Source organism: Artibeus jamaicensis, unplaced genomic scaffold (genome assembly GCF_021234435.1).
Source record: "Artibeus jamaicensis isolate MK-2021 breed Jamaican fruit bat unplaced genomic scaffold, CSHL_Jam_final contig_233, whole genome shotgun sequence".
Taxonomy (NCBI): Eukaryota; Metazoa; Chordata; class Mammalia; order Chiroptera; family Phyllostomidae; genus Artibeus; species Artibeus jamaicensis.
This window is the reverse complement of record NW_026521486.1, coordinates 16,834,970-16,856,184: the sequence shown is the minus strand read 5'-3', so window position 1 is coordinate 16,856,184 and position 21,215 is coordinate 16,834,970. Positions and strand designations below refer to the sequence as shown.

The window sequence follows — 21,215 nt, the reverse complement described above, 5'->3', positions numbered from 1 at the left end:
TTCGAAGGCCCGCGCTCAATCCACTGAGCTACACCAGCCAGGCCTTCCTTCTTACTTTTCAAACATTGAACCAGTCTTATATTGCTGGAATAGGCTGCACTTGGTCATGGTGCATAATTCTCTCCATATCTTGCTGAATTCTACTTACCGATATATTAAGAATTTTTGTGTCCATATTCATGATGAGTATTGCTCTGTGGTATTTGCTTTTTGTGTTGTTGGGTTTTTTGTTTGTTTGTTTGGTTTTGGTTTTCTGTACTGTCTGGTTTTGGCATTTGGGAAATACTAGTTTCATAAAATGAAATGCAAAATTCCTCTCTTGTTTCAGGAAAAGACTGTTTAAAATTGGACTTAAATCTTCCTTAAGTGTTTGTTATAATTCTCCAGCAAAATCATTGCTTTTCTCAAAGATTTGTAAATTATGAATTCAATTTCCTTAATAGTTATAGGACTATTAATGCTCTCTTTTTTATATTGGGTGAATTGTGCTAGTTTGTGATTCATGTAAGCTAAATTGTCGAATTTATGTGGGTAGAATGGTTTGCAATATTCCTTTATTAATCTTTTGATGTCTGTAGTGATAGTCCATGTTTCGTTTCTGGTACAGGCAATTTGTGTCTTTGTCTCTCGTTTCAATTTCTGTTTAAGAACAGCAGGAGGTAATTATATAATGATTTATAGAAGATATGTTTTGAGAAGCCAAACAGGAAGCATATGTCAATGTGTGCATGAGAGCAACTTTTTTAATAAATAAATGTGCAGTATGTATTGCTTTTTAACCTACTAAAAGTCATTCTGCTTTCCAATTCTTACTTTGCATCATTACTTTACTAATAATACCTTTCATTAAACACATGCTGTGTCAGGAATCCTACAATATGCTTTTCATGCAAATACAACAACTGCAAAAGTGAATATTATTTACTACATTTTTCCAGATTGGGAAATTGAGACCTTTCAAAGGATACTCAGTAACTTTCACAGACACTTTTACAACCTAGCTCTCTCAACACTTCAGAGCAATGCACACCCTTTCCATACTGTATTTCTTTTTCTATAATTACTCCAAGTGTCTTTCTATGTAGTAAAAGTAATGGTGCCTTTTTTTGGCTTGTTAAGTAAGAAGATTACAGTTTAAAACATTTTACCCTAAGTGTACGTAAGTAAAAGCAATTGTGATGGAGGTTATCACCACAAAGAAAGTGAAGAGTAGATCGAAGAAAGAAGTTAAAGGTTAAGGCAGAAAGCTGTGACATTCCAAGTACTTATAGGGATAAATTTAAGATGATAGGAAGTTTCAAGAATAAGTACATAGAACTTCCCTTGGAATAAAACATTATCAGTTTTATTAATAAGAGAATTATTAGAGAATTATTATTAGGGACTTTTTAAATGAAGATAACATATTTGAATTAATTTTAGCTAATAATTTCAACTCGTTCAGATGTTAAGTATTTTTCTAAAACTTATCAAAATGCACATTAATAAAAGTTTTTTTTCTCTCTGTCCCATCTCTGGCAAACCCCTTCCTAGAACAGTCTTCCCTGACTTTTACCCCACCATACTCAATGAATCAATACAAATAATCCTTACTGAGCACCAGTTATGTCCTAAGTGCTGTTTTACATACAATAATCGTTGTAATATGACATTGTTCTTATTCTTATGGAACATCAATTTCAGTGGGAAATAAAGACACTGAACAAATCCACACATAAATACTAATTCAGGTTTAAAATATACTGTAAAGGAAAACTAGCATAAAGGAGATGGGAAGTGAGGTGGTGGCTACTTTATATTCAGTGGTCAGAGAAGGCCTCGCTCATAAGGTGGCATCCGAATAATGACCTGAAGGAAGGAAGATAACGAGCCATGTAAGTGTCTAGGAGAAGGGCATTCCAGACAATTCAATGAGCATAAAAAGAAAAAATCTAAGGCAGGAACTGCTTGGTTTAGTTGAGGCGATGTAGAAAAGATGGCATGGCCGGAGTAAAATGAGCTCGGCAGAGAATGTCAGCGGGTCGACTGAGAGGGTAGAGAGGCAGATTATATAAAGAGATGTAAGGCTTTAATCTGAGTGAGGTGGGAAGACCCTGGAAGTTTGAGCGGAAGAATAACACGATCTGATTTATACTCATGTAGGTCCACCTGCCAATTTGTGGAAGGATAATAAGGGCACAGCAGTCATGGCCTGGAAACAGGGTGAGAGGCTCTTTCAACAGTCAAGGCAGGGGAAATTAATGGCTTATATGAGTGACAACAGAGAGATGGTAAGAAGGTCATGATTCAAGACATACTTTTTAAAACAGGCCAGAGGGGCGATTTTTAAACTTTTTGAACTCAGGGCTATGTCATACCCTGAAAAATTATTGAGAACACTAAAGAGTCTTTGTACATGACGCTTATACCTGTAAATATTTAGTGTGTTAAAATTAAAACTGAGATACTTTCAAAACATAAGAATACAAGTGCACGTTTCATTAGCCATCAAAGCTATGAGGTCACTGCACCTCCCCTCCCCCACCCACACGACAGAGAACTTTATCCAGCAATCACAAGTAAAAGTGGAAGAAGCAACGTGTCTGTATTATTATGAAAACAGTTTTGACCTCGCAGGTCTTCTGAAAGGCTCTTTGAGACTGCCAAGGGGTCTGGAACCATACTTGAGAATTGTTGACCTGGAAGGTTTTCTGATGGATCAGATGGGAGAGTGTGAGAAAAAAGAATCAAGGACAGGGTCATGTCTACCAGCCTGAGCTGCCACTAACTGGAATATAGAGCTCAGTGCTACACATGTTTAGTTTAAGATGATTTTGAGACATTCGCCTGAGATCTGGAGTTGCTGGCTCAATGTAAGCCTAGAGTTCAGGGAAGCAGTCGGGCTGAAAATACAAATTAGGAGTCCTCAGCATTTAAAAGCATTTAAAGCTGTGGAACTGGATGTGAGCACCTGGGGAGTGAGTGTAGATTTCAGGAAGAAGTCTGAGGATAATCCCTGGGATTAATCATTCAATCATTGAATTCCACCAGTGAAATTCCAAATGTTATCTGTTTAGAGCACAGTCTCCCTCAGCTGACTAAAGGTGGTTTTAGGTCATTTTTACCTGTGAATACCCTCTTATGATGTCCAGCATAAAGCAGACACTCAACTCTGTTTGCTGAATGAATGAATAAACAAAGGAACAATGTACTCTGTGGTACGTTCACAGCTAACTCCCATAGTTTAGAACAGGCAAGATTAGGAAGTTGAAGTGATCAGTTTCAGAGTCACACACTGGGCATACTATTCATCATGTGATCAAACAGGTTTCCATGAATTTAGAGGCAGAGGCAGTTGTGGGCTTTAACCTTTACCCCGTGCGAGGCAATAACTAACCACCAGGAGGGGTGATGTTAGACTTAAATGCTAGTTCCCACTAAGACATTTAAAACAGTAACACCAACTCTACTTTCTGGACATTTTATTTTCTAAGAAAATTTTTTCCCAGAGAAATTTCCATTTATGCATTCTTATTCCAACTGCCTCGAGATGTTCTGGGGAGAAAGGCCAAGGAATGGCATTCACGGAGATGTTTATGTATGTAGAAGAAAAAACCTAAAAAACACCTACTTAACAAGGTCTGCTGCTGTCAATAACACTGTGTGCCCAAAATTCAGAGAACTGTAGTTTATGCTTAGAAAAGGAGATGGTTTTGTTTTTACATCTAGCAAGCGTCAATAACAATAATTCCCCATTTTCCTAGTGGATAAATCCAGCTGAGCTTCATCAGAATAAATGAAGATGAATAATATTCCACTGGCATATGTATGAAGAATGATGGGGACTATATTCATCAATAAATGATGCAGATGGTACTGGGTGCTTTCGGGATTCTGGCTCTTCCCTTCCCCATGTTAGCTTGGCCTGATCCAGTTCTGTGTCTTTTATCTTCATTGGCTTCTCTCACACCCCAAATATCAGGAGCTCATATCCCTTTAGCTCTCTTACACGGACACCTCTAAGGAATGAAATGCTGGGGGTTGGAACCACTCCACAGCTGACCAGCATCATTTTAGGTAGATTCGGATGATTTGAGCAACTTAAAAAAGGCTTCCAAATACATTTCCTAAAAGCCAAAGTTGCCACGGTCACAGTGAGCCACTTGTGGATGAGAGACAGAGCGAGAGTGAGAGGATTGTCTCTCAAAAGTCCTATTTCAAATGTGGGCAAACACTACTTTTCTAATTGCCACTAGGATAGGAGGTTGGGTTGCTATGGGGCTTTACAGTTTACACAGCACCATGGCACATTTTATCAGAGCTGAGCTTTGCTCCATCCCTGAGAAGGAAGCACAGCCAACACCATCCCCACTTGGCTGACGAAGAGTCAGAAAGGTTACACGGAGGGTGTGTGATAGAAGCCTGGTGAGAAATGAATTCCTAGAAAAAGGCCCATCCAGCAACATTTTGCATATGTTTCATGAGTTTTGTAGACCATCCTATTTGAGAATACCAGAAATACTAAAATAAATATTTAGAGATACTGATTACTTAGTCTGGGGTATGGCCCAGGCATTTTTTTAAAAAGCTGCCCAGGAAATTCTAATTTGTTGAGAACTACTGGTCGATTGTTGGAGCCAGTGACAATTTTTGTCTCCTTTCCAAATTGTTCTTTGTTTCATCTACAATTGGTTGCTGCTATTTTATTATTTTTCTGTTTTTAGCCCCCACTTCTCACTTAGCTTTGGTTGCGAGGCTCCAAATTACTGGATGTAGTCTTCTTGGGTTTCCTCCTTTAGGTTATAAACTACTGCCATCTATGCTTCTGCTCTTCTTCCTTTCTCCAATCTATTAGTCTCCTCTCCAACTTCATCCCTCTGGAATACAAACATTCTCTCTTCATTATTTTCTCCCTGATGAGCTAATTAACATGAACAGATGACCAGAGCTAGGAGACCAGAGTTCTTCCAGTCAGTGGCTGTGTAACACGGGGAAAATTATTCAACTTCTTCAAGTCTCAGACCCAATCAGTAAAATTTTTAAAAGCACCTACCTTGTAGTGTTTTTATAAGAAATAAATGAAACACGTGCTCAATAATAGAAATAAGTGGCTTGGTTCTCAATAATAAAAATATTTGAAAAGATTGTCTTTTAAAAGTTCTTTTTTATTCCTCATCTATTTTTTTGCTGCAACCTGATGCAATATTCTGTACGCTTTCTGAGTTATATGCTTCTGCTTTTTACATAGCCACTCTCATTTCTAATTTTAACATTTAGCATATGTACTCTATAACCCCACGGTGCCCAGTAAAATGTTATTCTAGGTTTGGCAAGATTTGTGTATAACCCAAGTTCTAAACTCTTAATAATGAAAGAGAGAAATTGTGTGAATTATCATGAAATTGCTCTATTGTTAGCTCATTAAACACACAAAAAGTCCAGCAGAATATCCAAAATATTTATTTCCTTCATGTTGAGCTCTTGCCTCATTTAAACAGAGTCCATTGTGGACAGTTCAGGGGCAGCCCATCTTTCTTCAGATCATCTCCCTTGGACTCCTGGAGAACTTGGCCCTTGACTTTTCTTCTCTTTTCTGTACCCCTATGGCCTCTTTGCTTCTTTTTGACAGGGTCCCTCCTTAGCTGTGGAAGAGTGCAGCCAGGTCCCTTGACTTTGTCTGATTCTACTATGGCTGAGATTTAAAGTATGTGGTGGGATCTGACCCTCAGGATTATTGGAATTTCCAAGTTCTCCAGGTGGGCCTTCTGGTAGTCTCCATCTACATTCATTAAAATATGTAATTACAATGTTCAGTATTAAGCACCTACTTCGATGATTTATCTGTGATACTGTGTCAAAATAGGCTCTCTTTCCTGCCTTGACCATGGTCACTTCTCAAGCATCCTCTACTGTTATTTTAGACTTAATGTGTGTCATGGAAAAGGAGAAAGGAGCAGAAAAATCCATCTACCTAGAACCACCATCAAGGATGCAGCCCCCAAATCCAGTGCTTTATCAGTTCATTCCTTATCCAAATACTCCAGGAATGTCAGTGGTTAAACTTCACAGCTAATTATTATGAATTTGACATTTCAGACCCCATCACTTACATTTCCCCCATCAACTTTTAGTCTTCACTTTCCCATCCTCTATACCCACATTTAATTTCCTGCATCCTGAAACTTAAAAAAAAAACAACCAGTTTCTTCAATTCTGCCTGTCCTTCAACTTCCCACCATACTACTTACCACCAGGTTATTCAAAAGATTAATCTACAATCAGTGCATTGTTTTTTCTCCAATGCTTCGACTCTTTGCATCTTCAGCTTCTACCTTCTCCACTTGAGTTAAATTGCTTTCTTGAAGGTCTTTGTCCTTAGGGCCATCAAATGAAATGGCATTTTGAGCTCCCTTCAGCTCTGCATCCTAACAAGTTTTGACAATGTTGATTAATCTCTTCTTTAATTTTTCTCTTCTTTCTTTATATTTATAATAATGTTTTGTCTTCCTTGTTTTATATCTCTGAATGCTCTTTGCTAAAGTCTTCTTTCTAAAGTATATTGAAAGAAGTTATATAAATGTACTGATTCCTAATTTCCTCATATATAAAATAAAGATAATATCCACTCCAAAAGAATCATGACAATTAAGTTATATTATAATCTTGATAAATATTAACTATGTTCCTTAAGTGTAAGTATTTCCAGCATTCTATCTTTAATACTGTCTCCCTTTACCATCTCATTGTATAAATGACTAAAATCTTCACCTTATTAAGCTTTTGCCTTTCACCATAGACCCAATATTTCTAATTTGTATATCATGGCTCATGTTCAATAACTTCATTAAAATTTTTTATCATGCCACCCTCTTCTCATCAAAATTAATTTCTGCCCAAGTTTTTCTTGTGTTTTTTAGGGTCATTTCAAAATCCCAGCCAACCACGACCAGGTTATTAGTCATCTTTAAATCTCATATATCTAATCCCTCTAATCCATTTCCCTGATATCTAATCCATCTCTAGCCCATTGCTTTACACTTTATCCAGAGTGTCTCTTACATCAAGTATTATACAAAAAGAATAAAAATCATAACCAAGTTATATTTATCCCAGAAATGCAAAGTTGGGTTAACATTAAAAAGAATAAAACAATGTAATTTATCACATCAACAGAACAAAGAAGGAAAAATCATATGGTCATCTAATTACACATAGAAAAAACCCAGAAACTTCAACACCTCTTTATGCTACAAACTCTCAGCAAACTACAGGAGAAGGATACATACAATAAAAACAGGTTATATCATACTTAACGCTGAAGTACTAAATGTTTTCCCCCAAAGTTAGCAGATAAGGCAGAGATTTGGGGTTTTACCAGTTTCATGCACAGGTGCACTGCAGGCACAGCAGTAAAATTATAAATAAATAAATAACCCAAAGACTAAAAAAAGAAAATATAAGACCATCATTTTCTCAGATGACAAGAGAGAACCATTAAAAATTAATTTTAAAGGGAACTAATATAATTTTTTAATAAAATTATGCAGGTGGCAGGACACAAGAATAATTCCACTGCATTTGTATACACCAACAGTGAACAATCGAAAGGGAAAGTAATATACAATAGTGAAGCATTAAGTCAACCCAATGTGGAAAGTCTTTTTCCATGCAGGAAAAACATGAATCTCAACTCTTACATCACACCCTACAAAAACAATTTGAGATAGATCGTAAAAGTAAGTGTAAAGGCCAGGACCAGAAAGTATTTAGAAAAAATATGGGAGCACATACTCACAACCTGGACAAAACACAGAAAGTGCAAACCGTGAAATAAAAATTGATAAACTGGATCTCATAAAAATTAAAATACTCTATCAAAAGCCACCATTAAAAACACACAGGCAAATCACAGACCACAAAAAAATATTTGCAGTGCATACAACTCACAAAGGACCTATGTCTTTTGGAATTATAGGAGAATTTACAAAGAATTAGTACAAATCAACAATTAGAAAGTTGAATAATCCCACTAAAGAGACTTGAACAGACATTTTTTAAGAGAACATATAAGAATGGTCAATAACTGTGAGAAAGGTACTCAACACCATTAGTCACCAGAAAAATGCAAATTAAAATCATAATGAGAAATCTTTTCACACCCATACCAATAACTAAAATTTAAAAAATGTCTAATATACCAAATGTTCACAAAAATGTGGAGAAACTGAAATTCTCACACACTTCTGTTGGGGATTATACAGTGCAACAACTACTTTGGAAAACCCCTGGGCAGTTTCTTTTAAAGTTAGCTACTGGTCTACCCTGTGAGTGAACAATTTCACTCTGGCATTTATAAGAAAACTTATATAAAAAAAGCCTATCATTCACAGCACATTCATTCAAAATAGCCAGCAACACAAAGCAACACAACTATCAAGCAACAGGAAAATGGATAAATAGTATCATATTAACCCCCTAGAATACTACTTAGAACAAGCAAACAAACAAACAAACAAAAAATACGTGAATTCCCAAAACATATTCAGTGAGAGAAGCCAGACACTGACATTCAAAACACACAAACACACTGTAGGATTTCATTTCTATAGAGTAAACAAGAACAGGAAATCCTAATCTGTGGTGATAAAAATCAGAAAAAAAGCTCCCTCTTGGTGGGAATTAGGGCAATCCATTGGAAAGAGCTGAGAGACAATTTTCTAGGGTGAGGTGAATGTCCTATGTCTTGTTTTGCATGGGGTTATATGTAGACATGCAACTGTCAAAATTCATTAGACTGCATTTTCTTCTTCAACGAGGGAGCTATATAGATGCTTCACTAGAAATAGAACAACACTAAAAAAGCCATTGCAAGTAACATATTATTTAGTAGGAAGAAGAAGACTGGCATGTCAATAGACCTACCTGAAATTTTATGTCAAAGGTAATGTTTTTTCAAGTTTAAAAACAATTTAATTTTCAAGTATAAGTCAATAAACACAGCCCTGTGAATTCATCCTAATAGAGGAACTCAGCCCTGGGGGTTAATATACAAGAGAAAAACAAAGAGAAACCAGTAAGTATATAAACATTTCAGTCTCTATGAATTCAAAATAGAATGTTTCACAAGATGGAAAATGTTAAGACATGAAAGAGTCCAAAGAAGCAAAGGTAAGATCAAACACGAGACGCAGAACTAACAGCTGTGACTTAGTGAGTTAATAAACATGCCAAATAAAATCAAACTCAACAAAACACTGCAAAGTCTGTAGCTTCCAAGTAATTTACACAGAAATTAGAAACACGCAATGTATAATCAGCCCAACCTCCTACTGAACACAAGGACTCCTTGCTGAAGTCCTGGCTACAATGGATATTTTCTGTGTATAGGTAGAGTGATGGAAAGTAGACTAGATAAAGGCAGGCAAAAGGCAAAGGGAAAGTAACCGAACTTGCTCTAAGTAGTACCTATATGCAGTGAATGAGATGAAAGTGATGTTTTCTCTCTCATGGACTCTGTATCATTCTCACGATGAGACTGGACACATGCGCCAATGCCCTGGCAAATGAATGTAGACTCACGAATACAGCAGCATTTACACTTTTATTGGCAAGGCTCATAGCCAGTTTTAAGAGTGAAATGATCATTTCAACTATGTTATTAATCTCTAGTAAATTTAAAAAGTGTTTTAATACCTACAAGTCAATCTAGCTCCCCTATTTCTTGAGTTTCCATACAGAAAGCCAGAGTTAGCAAACACTTTAGAGGATTAAACTTGTGATCAAAATATCGGCTTTTATATAAGCCAACCAATAATTATCTTTTCTTTGGAACAGTTAGCTTTGGACCATTCTTGATCGCTAACACACTTGGACTCATCAGAACACACCAGGGAGCCCCTTGTTTTATCCAACTGGCTGCCCCCACCCATACTCTCTAGTCTCCAAACCCTCTCCCAAAGTCACGACGAGTCCTACTCCAATTCTCCCTCATAATTATTTCCAATTAAAGTCTCTGTTCCCTGCTCTCTACAATGAATAAGAAACCCCAGGAGATCAGGAGTCACAAGGAGAGATAAGTAATGCACCAAAGCCTCTGAAGTGAAAAGAAAAGTAGACCGACTGAGGTTGTATCCTTTCCCAGTAACATACCTTAGCTGCCATTGTTCTACTGCCTGTATACTTACAGGGTGTACCAGTTCTAATGTAAATGCCATAATGCTTAGTTTCCTGACTTTTTTTCCTCCTCAAATCATTACTATACCAGCTAAGCAAGGAAGGTGGAATTAGTTACCTTCATAAACATTTAATAATAGACAAAACTGAGGAATAGAGTCAAGGTGGAATTTCTGGCTTTAATGACACCTTTGCTTTTCTCCAAAATTTATCAAAACATAATCTTTCAAAATTTAAAAAAATATGCAAAGAAGGATTTATGGAGTAAGTATTTTTAGTGTTGCTTAGATTACATATATGTAGAAATAAATCTGTTTTTTGTTCACTGAATGACCTAATGCAATTACATTAGAGAATTTACATTAACATTAAAAAATAAGTGTGTTTGATAATGGAGTTTATGGACTCATGTGTAGGACAATCTCCTCCCTAAGTAGTTGAAAATCCTGGGAGTGAAGTAGCTGCACAGTAACCCCCAAAACAGCTTTATACAATGAGAGAACCGGTGACAATAGATGGCATTTAGCAGCTAACTCTGGGGTTATTGAGGTTATTTCTTAAAGCAAATGAACTAAATGAAATTTCCCTGAAGAGAATGAAAGCATTTTTGAAGACATTTTTCTCCTCCGTTCATTGGAACACTTGTAAAATGGTCCTGTGCCCAACTGATCCTGAACCCCTGAGTGCCTCATAAAGAAGTGTCAAGTTGTCAACCTCATGAGGATTTTTCTCACCTCTGAACAGGACCAGAAGAGAAAGAAAGCAATTGTACTAAAGAAAGAAAGGAACTTCAAATTACTTGTACAACTGAGGTCCTCTGGAGTGAACATCCTTATCCATAACAATAGAATATACAACCCCCTGGACTTATGGAAGGTTAAATGAAACAATCTATATGACAGTGTTCTATAAATTGAGGTGGATACAGAAAGTTTAAATGCCATAGCAGATATAGAAAGTTCAAATGCCATTTTATGGATGAGGATGTTGATTTTAATAAAAATAATCCAAAAGGAGCTATATTAAAGAAGATATGATATTAAAGGAAATCATTGCTCATTCACAAAACAGTCTTTACAGATATATTTGTCCTGCAAATTAGCTCAAAGGGTTTGTTCCTACTCTATAGCTAAGTAGATGGTGAACGGCACTGATTGGATCCAAAGCCTCCCTATCCTGGATTTCACGAGGCCCATTCAGAAGGAGCCAGGTTGAGAACACCACCAAGTCCATGTTCTGAGTTCTTCTGTTGGCAAAAATATAATGCTAACAGCTTTATAAGTGCTATTTTCAATGAAATATCACAGAACAGCTTGTCCCAATGATATTTCTAAAGCTTGCCTGCAAACCGCCTACTGGGGAATCCAACAAAAAAGGAAGAGGGAAGAGAAAGAAATGCATGCAGACAAATGACAGGAAGGGGAAAAAAGAACAAAGGGCAGAGGGAGGCCGTGAGGTGAAAGTGCGCACTGGAGGGAAATAAGAAGCAATGAGATGTACAATATCAAACGTGGGCAAAATTAGTTAGAAACTATAGGGAATAGAAAATTTAAAGACGTATGGAAAAGCAAATTGGGCTGGAGTTCAGAAAAATGACTACGAATAATGAAGCGTGTTTAGAGAAATGCAGACAAAAGGAGCCAAATAACAGGTGATGGCCCAATAATTGGAGCATAATTATTAAAATGTTATGAAAGGAAAATGGTGTGAAACAGCCCTTTTTCTAAGCTTCACTTGTTTTTTCACATAATGTGCCAATTCATTTTTCCAAAATCTAATACACATTTCAATGTCTACCATCAACTCTAAGGAAAGAACACATCCCCTTCTAAGTCCCTTCTTTTAACCTAAAAAAATCAATTTATAGATCATAAAATAGGCCAGGCATTGCATTGTAAGTTTCACATGCACTGATTCGAAAACAAAATACATTATAGTGCAGATAATGTCATTCTGGGCACTTACCTGGGGTCGAATAACTTTTACAATATTTTTGAGGGCAGTGTCGGGGGATGGAGGTGAGCAGTCAGGTGTTGGGCCTGTGGAGCTGTTTCTATGGTTACTAGTTCCTGGAGCAGTAATTGCTACCTCAGAGGCATTATCTGTGAATAAAAATAGAACCGCCATGAACCTAATCACTCAGTTTACCTTTTAAGACCTGAAATGAGTTTAGTGAACATGAATCGAGATGGCAACTTAAAACGGGTATCAGTTACAAGATCATAATGAGGAATATGCTCAGCAGTATATTTTACAGATATTGTTTACTGAATGCACTATTTTCTTTCAGAATATTACCCTCTGTAGTATTATTTCAAGAAGGGAGAGTATTATTACTCAATGGATATTGACAGATTATCCAGCATAGCTGTTAAAATTGCCACCATTATATGAATGACAAGAACCTTACCTTAACCAAAAAAAAGAACATGATTTTTAAATATTTTGGGGCTAAGGTTCTCCATCATCATTCAAATGGGTGCTGATCACTATTAAAGCAGGTGTTTCATTGCTCCTGATTCATAAAACCCAAATATGAGCCTCCTCGAAGCACTTTTTCCCAGAAATCCCTCAAGCTATAGAAAAGTGTCCCAGTGAATTAACCTTGATGAAAAACTGCCATTTATGCTAAACAGTTTTATAATGTACACAAACACAAAACCATTATCCCACAGATAAACATATCTTCCTATATGGTCAAAACTAAATGAATGAATTTTTTTTAAAACGTAAATTAATCTTCCCTTATGGTAACTATTTTTTGGGGGGGGGAATAAGGAACTGTGATGTATTCAAAATCAGTAACCATGTAACATTTTCTTCTTAGGTTTACATGAAAACGAAATAACACCAAGGATGCAGTTGGGAATGTATAATACTTGAAAAAGGATGATAAGTGTTTTATAAATAACTTCTGCTAGCTCAAAGAGAAGTTAGATTATTTTAACAACAATTTGGCAACCTTCTATGGCTTTTTATGGAAACTACTGCAAGTTCAAATCTGTAAAAAATGTACTTCCTTGCTATGTTTTTAATTAGTTCCCAATAATTTTTTCCCTAGACAGCTGAATTGATGCAAAAGAGACCAAGACTGTGAATTGTTTATTGACCAGCAAATCTTTCTGTTCCCTGGCCACTGTCTGTTTCCTGGCCACAACCAAAGTGAAAAGCAGTATTTAGAAGGTACTTCTTGCTCATTAAAAAAGTGAGGGAATAAAAACTACCCACCACAAAGCCCTGGCTGGTGTAGCTCAGTGGATTGAGCACAGGCCTGCGAACCAGAGTATCGTGGTTTGATTCCCATTCAGGGCACATGCCTGGGTTGCAGGCCAGTTCCCAATAGGGGACACACGAGAGGCAACCATACACTGATATTTCTCTCCCTATCTCCTTCCTTTCCCCTCTAAAGATAAATAAGTAAAATCTTTAAAAAAAAAAAAAAACTACCCACCACATAAAAATATAATTCCACCCCCTAAGGAATCCAGACATAGGGTGAAATATATAAGTGTGGCACATGGAATTATATAGATTACTCATAAAATATGTCTTAAAAGTATCCAGAGCTCACTCTTGACTTTGGTTTAATGGAAAAGGTAGGAATTAGTATCTCAATAACAGGCAGGTTTTTGTGGGTGATCTTCTGCGTAGAAGAGAATAGTGTGAGTAAATACTGAAAGAGAAAATGACAAAGACACCCTGATTCTCTCTAATTTGTCTATTTCCTTCTTTTGTTCATTCAACCATACATCTAAAAACATGTATTTGTGGGCAAGCATGTCAGTTATTACATTTCATTCCAAAGATAAATTAAAAAGAATCTCTATCCAGAGGAAAGGGGGAGAAAGGGATAAATGGGTAGAGCATGAAGAATTTTCTGGACAGTAAAACTGTTCTGTATGATACTATAATGGTGGATATATGTCATTTTCATTTGTCCAAACCCACAGAATGTACATCACTCAGCGTCAACCCTAATGTAAACTACGGTCTTTGGGTGATAATGATGTCTCACTGTAGGATCATTGTAACACATGTACCACTCTGGTGGGGGATGTCAATGGGTCGGGGAGGCTGTGCCCATTTTGACACATAGCATATATGGGAACTCTTTGTGATTCTACTCAATTTTGCTGTGATCCTACAACTGCTCTAAAAATAAAGCCTGAAAATGTTTTTTTTAATCTCTGCCCATGACAAGTGTGCAATCAATCAAATGTGGCATCAGACATGCAATCTGTAATGTGATTCATCTTGAGAACCAATAAGTGATAAATGAAGCATGAATGAAGAAGCCAGGGAAGACTGTGGCTGGAGAGGAAGACAGTTGTGAAAGGCTTCCTTCCACTTTCAGGCAGGAAAGCTGGAATAGAACATAAAATATAACGGCATAATGGAAGAAAGAACCAGGGAAAGCTATTTCAGGTTAGAAACAAGTTGGAGATAAGCATAAATGAATAAGAAGAAGTTGATTAGTACAAGAGTTTATACTTAATTCTATAGGTAAGAAATATTGAAGATATTTAAGCAATGGGTCATAGTCATAATAGTAGCCAATATTTATTAGACTACAATGAAATGAGGTTGGAGTTTATTTTTCTTATAATTTGTCACTGATGCTCTCTTTTGCAGTTATCATTGTTTTTTCTCTGAGTTGCATTCTGAATAGTTTCTTTTTTTAATCAAATTTATTGGGGTTGACATTGGTTCACAAAACCATACAGGTTTCAAGTGTACAAGTCAATGAGACATTATCTGCCTAACTTCTTATAGCCATTTTCCAGTTTACTGGTTCTTTCTTTAGCTGTGTCTAGTATGCTGTGAAAGCTACTTTTTTACTTCAATTATATTTTTTAGCTCTAAAATTTCTATTTGGTTCTTTTTCAAATATACTGTCACTATTTGCCAACTTTTGGTGCTTTTATTTATCAGAAAATGTCAAGTTTGTTTTTGTTTTTCTTAAATCTGAGTCTAATCATTCTAATAACCCTAAGTCTTCAAAAATCTGTTTCTATATACAGTGTTCCATTATCTGTCTCATCTTTCATTCTTTGCTATGTGTCACTGAACTTTTTGACAGAATAAGATTTACAACATTAAAATGTAACTCTTTGTCTCCAGTAAATATTAATTCAAAGAAGCATCCAAACTTAAATTCTAATACCAGATGCTGAAGTCTACAGAAAACCTGTTCAATGTTATAGAGAATTTATTTAACTTCTCTACATTTCTGTTTCTTTCACTTTAAAAATGAGAATGATTAATCACTAATTTATAGGGTTTGTGTACACAGATGAAATGAGATAAAACATAGGAAAAATAACTATCATGTTATTAAGTGTAATAAATTTGAGTTTTGTTTTCCCTATCAAACTAAATATTATCAGAATTAAAATAAAATATGGAAGTGGAAAGAAAATACAGAGGTGAAGCAAAAAAGAATTAGTAATGCTTTGTAGATATTACATCTAGAGTAATGAGTGCGGATAATTGAGCAGGATTTGAGACCAGTACCTTTAAGCTATTAACACAGATTGGTAGAAAACATAATTTAATTCCAGGAACAAGGGATGATCTTTTGAGGCACCAGTTACTGCAAGGGCTGGGCGAGGTAACTGTTTCTGCATGACAGCCAGAAACACTGCTGGTTACTCCTTGCAGACCACAAGGCAAAAGCTTATGAATGTTCCTTGTAAGTAATTTAATATACAGTACAAGACAGTGGGTAATAAAGTACTTAATTATTTAGAAAAGCCTGTAAGTGTCTCCATCTTCTGAATCCACGATCTGTACTATCACACTGATAATTTGATTTTATACCACCTCGCATTCTTCATTATCTCTTCCAGACTTGGTTATATTTTCTCAGAGTCTTATATTTCCCTTATTTCCTTGATAGCTCTTAGCTCAACACAGTCCTTTAAAGTCTTAGGAAACTTAGCTCTTAGCTCAATGCAGTCCTTTAAAAATATTAAGTGAAATAAAGTGAATAAAGCCAAACCTGTGTGTCAATGGCAACCATCACAATACCCTTAATTACACTGAGCAAGGTGATCTGGTTTTTCCCCTTTGAGAGAAAATCCAAGTGAAAAGCATAGAACATACATAAGAGTCTTAGGAAACTGATTCATTCCTAAAATAGCCTTTATTATATTATTTTTATAAAGTACCAATTATCCAGTGGACTTTGTAAAATGACAGCCTGTGCTGAAGGTAGTTTTATATGATCAACCTACATTTCACACCTGCAGCTACAAAACATTGCTGATGAAAGTGAAATGAGGTGTGTAAAAACTGCTTAGAGAAAATTACTGAATATATTGTAATTTTAGATTGAAATAGGAAACTTATTTCTAGTCAGATTTCATTACTATGCATTAGGTTATGCATTATGATCATCAGCTTCTTCTATAATAATAAGCTTAGGGGCAAAAAAAAAACAAACCTTCTAAGTTCGCTTGAGCTTTTAAAAGAAAAGCATTCTGTGACTACAAGACAATTCATGAACCGTGTTACTGTGTAGAATTTTGACATAATTCTCTACCATGTACTGAACAGTGTAAGTACACCAGAGACCTCGTTAGCTGCTGTGTAGCTGAAAACAGGACTGAGGTCTCTTCTGGCTGGAGACCCAGGAGAGGTGTCATGGAAGAGGCAGTGATTCAGGAGGTCTCTGACATGAGTAAAATTTAGACATGAAGAAATGGGTGGGAAGAGGATTTCAAGAGTTGGAAATGGAGTAAGTAAAAGAGCAGAGTGACTGGAAAGAGTTAGGCACATCGGAGGAATAAGAAAGAGTTCAGTTGGAATAAAATATAGTGGTCATGGAAGTAACACTACAAAATGGGGGAGACATATGCTACAGATTCAGGCTTTGGAGTTAGACAAACCTAAACTGCAATTCTGGCATATTTAACCTCAGTTTCCTCACCTGTGAAAGTGTGTTCTCACAGTGTTGTATAAAAACAAAGCACCTGTGTATGTATGTGTGCTTAAGCTATTGCCTGGCACGTAGTAGGTGCTCAAATAAAAGTAGCTTTTGCTATTATTATCATGTATCATAATAATAAATATAACTAGAGAGATGGCTTGAAGTGTTATTGTGGGAAGTCTTGAATGTAACACTAAGTAATAATCAAGTAGGTATTTCATAATTATTAGTCTAGCAATTCATGAAGTATAATTTTAATTATGGGCCTTAAGTCAGAAGTTGGCAAACTTTTTTTTGCAAGGGCTACGTAGTTAATATCTTAAGCTCTATCAACCATGTGGTCTCTTCCATAACCACTCAGCCCTGCTGGTGTAGCCCTACAGCAGCCACAGACAACACGTAAGCAAACGTGTGTGGCTGTGTTCCAAGAAAACTTGACCAACACGAGTGTGGACCAGACAGTTTGTAGACCCCTGTCACCATACTTCCTACAGAAATGTTTCCTCTCTTGTGGACAGACCTAGAACAATGCTACATCGTACATTTACTTTTCCATATTCACATTAATGAACGTTCTCCTCACTATGTAACTGAAAACTAAGGGTTTCATTATAAAAGTAGAAACGTATTTATAATTTATTCAAAAAGATACCATTATATCTAACACAAGGGCTGTACCTTGTCCACAAGAAGTGTTCAACAGATGCTCATTGGATGGGGACATAAATAAATGAACAACCAATTGAATCTTTGTATTTTAAAGTAACTTTTAGTCATGGAGCATGGCCATCATCTCTGGGACAACAGTATAAAAATCACAAGTAAAATAGTCCAAATATCTTCTGTTTCAATATTTTCAGTGAAAAAGCGTTTACTATGTACTAGTCGAGGGAGTTAAATTAACAATTGTTTTAGAGTATTATTTCATATTCCAGATAGTTACTACATGTTTACTTTCTCCTAGCAATGGGTTAAGAATTAGCGATTCTTTTAAATGTGCTGAAAAACGGAAAACACTTGAACCTTCATTACTATCACCCACGGCAGCAGCTCTTCGCATTCCACAGGCATAACCTAGCAGCAGCTTCTAAGATGGTCCTGACTGATCCCTCCCTACCTCAGGGCATCCACATTTTCAATAAAGCCCCACCCCTAGAGTGAGAGAACATGTTGATGAGCTTCTGACAAATAAGAAGAGAAGAGACATCGCTTCTGGGAGTCAGTTATGAACAGACTGCGGCTCCTGTCTTGGGTGTGAACCCTGTGCTCTCCCTCTCAGAGATACCGTGCACTGAGGAAAGCCAGTAAACTGCACCGTGAACAGCCTTTTGGAGGGGCCCCGCTGCATGGCAAGGAACCGAAACCCCCAGTTTGGTAACCCACCTGGGACCGGAATTTGTGAACAGCCAAGTGCATCAGCTTAGGCATAGATCTTTGAGGCCAGTCAAGCCTTGAAGTGACTGCAGTTCCGGCCACAGAGGAGCCTGAACCTAGAACCACCCCCTGAGTCCCTTCTGGATTCCTGTCCCACAACAACTGAGATAATAAATATTTATTGTTTTCAGCCACAAGTTGTGGAGTAACTTGCCCTGTGTGCACACATACAGTATAGTTCTGAAAATATATTTTCATGTAAATTAAATATGTGTGGAGTATTTCAGGAATTAGTGAGTTTTACTCAAAACACACTAATGTCAGCAGGTTATAGGAAAACCAGATGGAAATCACCACCTATACAGACAGAGTTTTGTGTGATAGCTACATCAGTCAGGAAACCGTACCTACTTTGGTTATCTGGTATTTTGGTAGAATATGTAGCCACGAATCAGCTCACTCTATTACTAACATCTGAGTTTATATTCCTCTGGTGTGTTATTATGCCCTTCACATTATGGGAATCTTCATGATGACAGACTTCACATTTTAGGGAGAAATACATTGTATCCGATTATAATTTGTTTAGATCAACTTTGGAAAAAGTTAGATTCCATTTCATATGCTTTCATACATCAGATTCAAATGTCTCTAGATTCCCAGATAATAAATTGGAACCCAAGTATTATTTAATCCTAACTCATGTCTCCTTCTCTTTTAGACTCACAGTAGGAATAAAACTTAACTGGGAGCCAGGATTTCCAATTTTTCCTATTCTAGAGATACTTCAGTGTTCACACCATTCTCTTCATTTCTCCCTCACTGAAGACTCTCTCTGGCCAGATCAGCATCACTAAAGACAGACGAATGTTCTTCAGTCCCATTGCCTAAAGATACTTTCAAATACTATCAATCCCTAGCTCCTAATATTCAGTAAATTATTAATATGCCCCCGTAAAATCAGTGATCCATTTGCTACACATTATACACAATTTTCATTTGAGACTTAAGGACATTATTTTTCTTGTTAATAATATACTGCCTAACTACTAGCTACAAAGTCATATCTATTTATAGGTGCAAAAGTATCTAATGATTGGCACTTCAGAAGGCCAGAAGTCTTGTATTCTTGTCTTTAAGAAAAAAATAGGTGTCACAAAAGGTCTCAGGGCTTCTAATGAACATGTTATAAATTGAATATTCATCTTAGGGATCCTTTCACAAGCAACCAGAAGTTCTCTTGTAATTGCTCATGCTCATCCCTGTTTCTGGCCTGCAGCGCCAGGATGAGGGATGTTCCCAGTTCATGCACGGCTGGCATGTCTGAACTGATGTGTGAATGTGTGTGTCAAAGCACAGATTAGCATTGGGTAGACACAAAAAACATATACACAGACACCACACTCATACACACACACACACACACACACATTTTAAAGCGAGTACCCTTTTGGAGCAATATATTGATGTTCCCATATACTTAAAACTCTATGATATAATATAGGTTTTGCTAAAATCTGTGAAATCCCTGCTTTTCTAAAAAAATAAACAACTATCATTCTACTAAAAGTGGAGACAAACTTACGTAGAAAATGGACCAGTGTGAAGTCCTCTGCTTTTCGTGTTCCCACAATCTATTGGTAAAATATTTCATAGTCCCTACAATAAATGCCCTTAGAATAGATAGTACAAAGTGCAAAATTTTTCTGTAAAGGGGGGTGCTATATAACAAATTTTAGTGCCATTAATTCAACTAAATGCACAAGCATGGTCATCATAGTATATTATAATTGGACTTTATAATATGTCATGAGCTGAGATAAATTTGTCTTTGCCCCTAAAAAATGAGGAGCTTATTCTTTTTTTTAAAAAGTCTCTCTTCTCCCTTCTTTATGGATCTATTGAAAAAGCATAAAGTGATATTTCCTGTTATTTTTCCAAAGTAGGTGTCTGATTCCTGTACTCCTGGCCTTTCACTCTGCCGGCTGGTAGGCAGGACTCATCGTAACTTATACACAACTACGCTCCCTCACCTTGTCCCACTGCCTCTCGCTCATCCTTTCCTCTGCATACAGCACGCCAGTTCCTAGACAACACCTACCTTTCCTCTGACGTGGAGGTCCTTTTTCCCCTTGTAGGACCATTCACTGAATATACTGCCACACTCAACTCAAATGCGGCCTTCTCAGTGAGGTCTGTCTTCTCTCAGTCATCAGTCATCTGTCTGAGGGTTACTGACTGTCAGCAGTCAGTAACCCTCCAAAATCCCCCACCTCATTTCCCCATCTGTCTAAGCTTCTGCTCCTCACATTATAATTATCCACGTATCAGTCTCCCCATAAAAATGTCCTCAGACCTAAGTACTAGGGTTAAATTAATAAATGTATACAAGGTACCCTATCGATTGATTAGATACCTCAGAATAGTGAAGCAGTAAATAATCTTAATTGCATATTTTAAGTGAAAAGAATTTCAATCCCATTTTAGAATTTTTAAAAAAGATATCCAGATATCAACAAGTCACTGAGCATTATAGCAATCATGCTGTTATTACCAAGCTCCCCTAAAGCCAGCTTTCTGGTAATATTTATGAAGGTTTCTGCATTAACATGATTGAGATATACATTTGGTTTTAACCATATAAAATTGTGCATGAAAAAAAAAAACACCCTCACCCTAGAAGGCTATTAATAATGTTCATCTCTGGCTGGTGAGATTATGGATTATTTTTATTTTAAAAATATTTTTCTATTTCTCA

The 21,215-nt window shown here is 36.6% G+C and overlaps 1 protein-coding gene across 4 annotated transcripts in view; it reads right to left on the bottom strand.

Annotated features, from left to right (window-relative positions):
* Positions 1-21,215, bottom strand: part of ANKS1B (ankyrin repeat and sterile alpha motif domain containing 1B) — an 830,526-nt gene that overhangs the window by 522,130 nt on the left and 287,181 nt on the right. For all 4 annotated transcript variants that reach the window (XM_037160668.2, XM_037160669.2, XM_037160670.2 and 1 more), the window contains exon 11: positions 12,118-12,254. In XM_037160668.2, the coding sequence (XP_037016563.1) occupies positions 12,118-12,254 (137 nt within the window). The remainder of the gene's footprint in view (positions 1-12,117; positions 12,255-21,215) is intronic.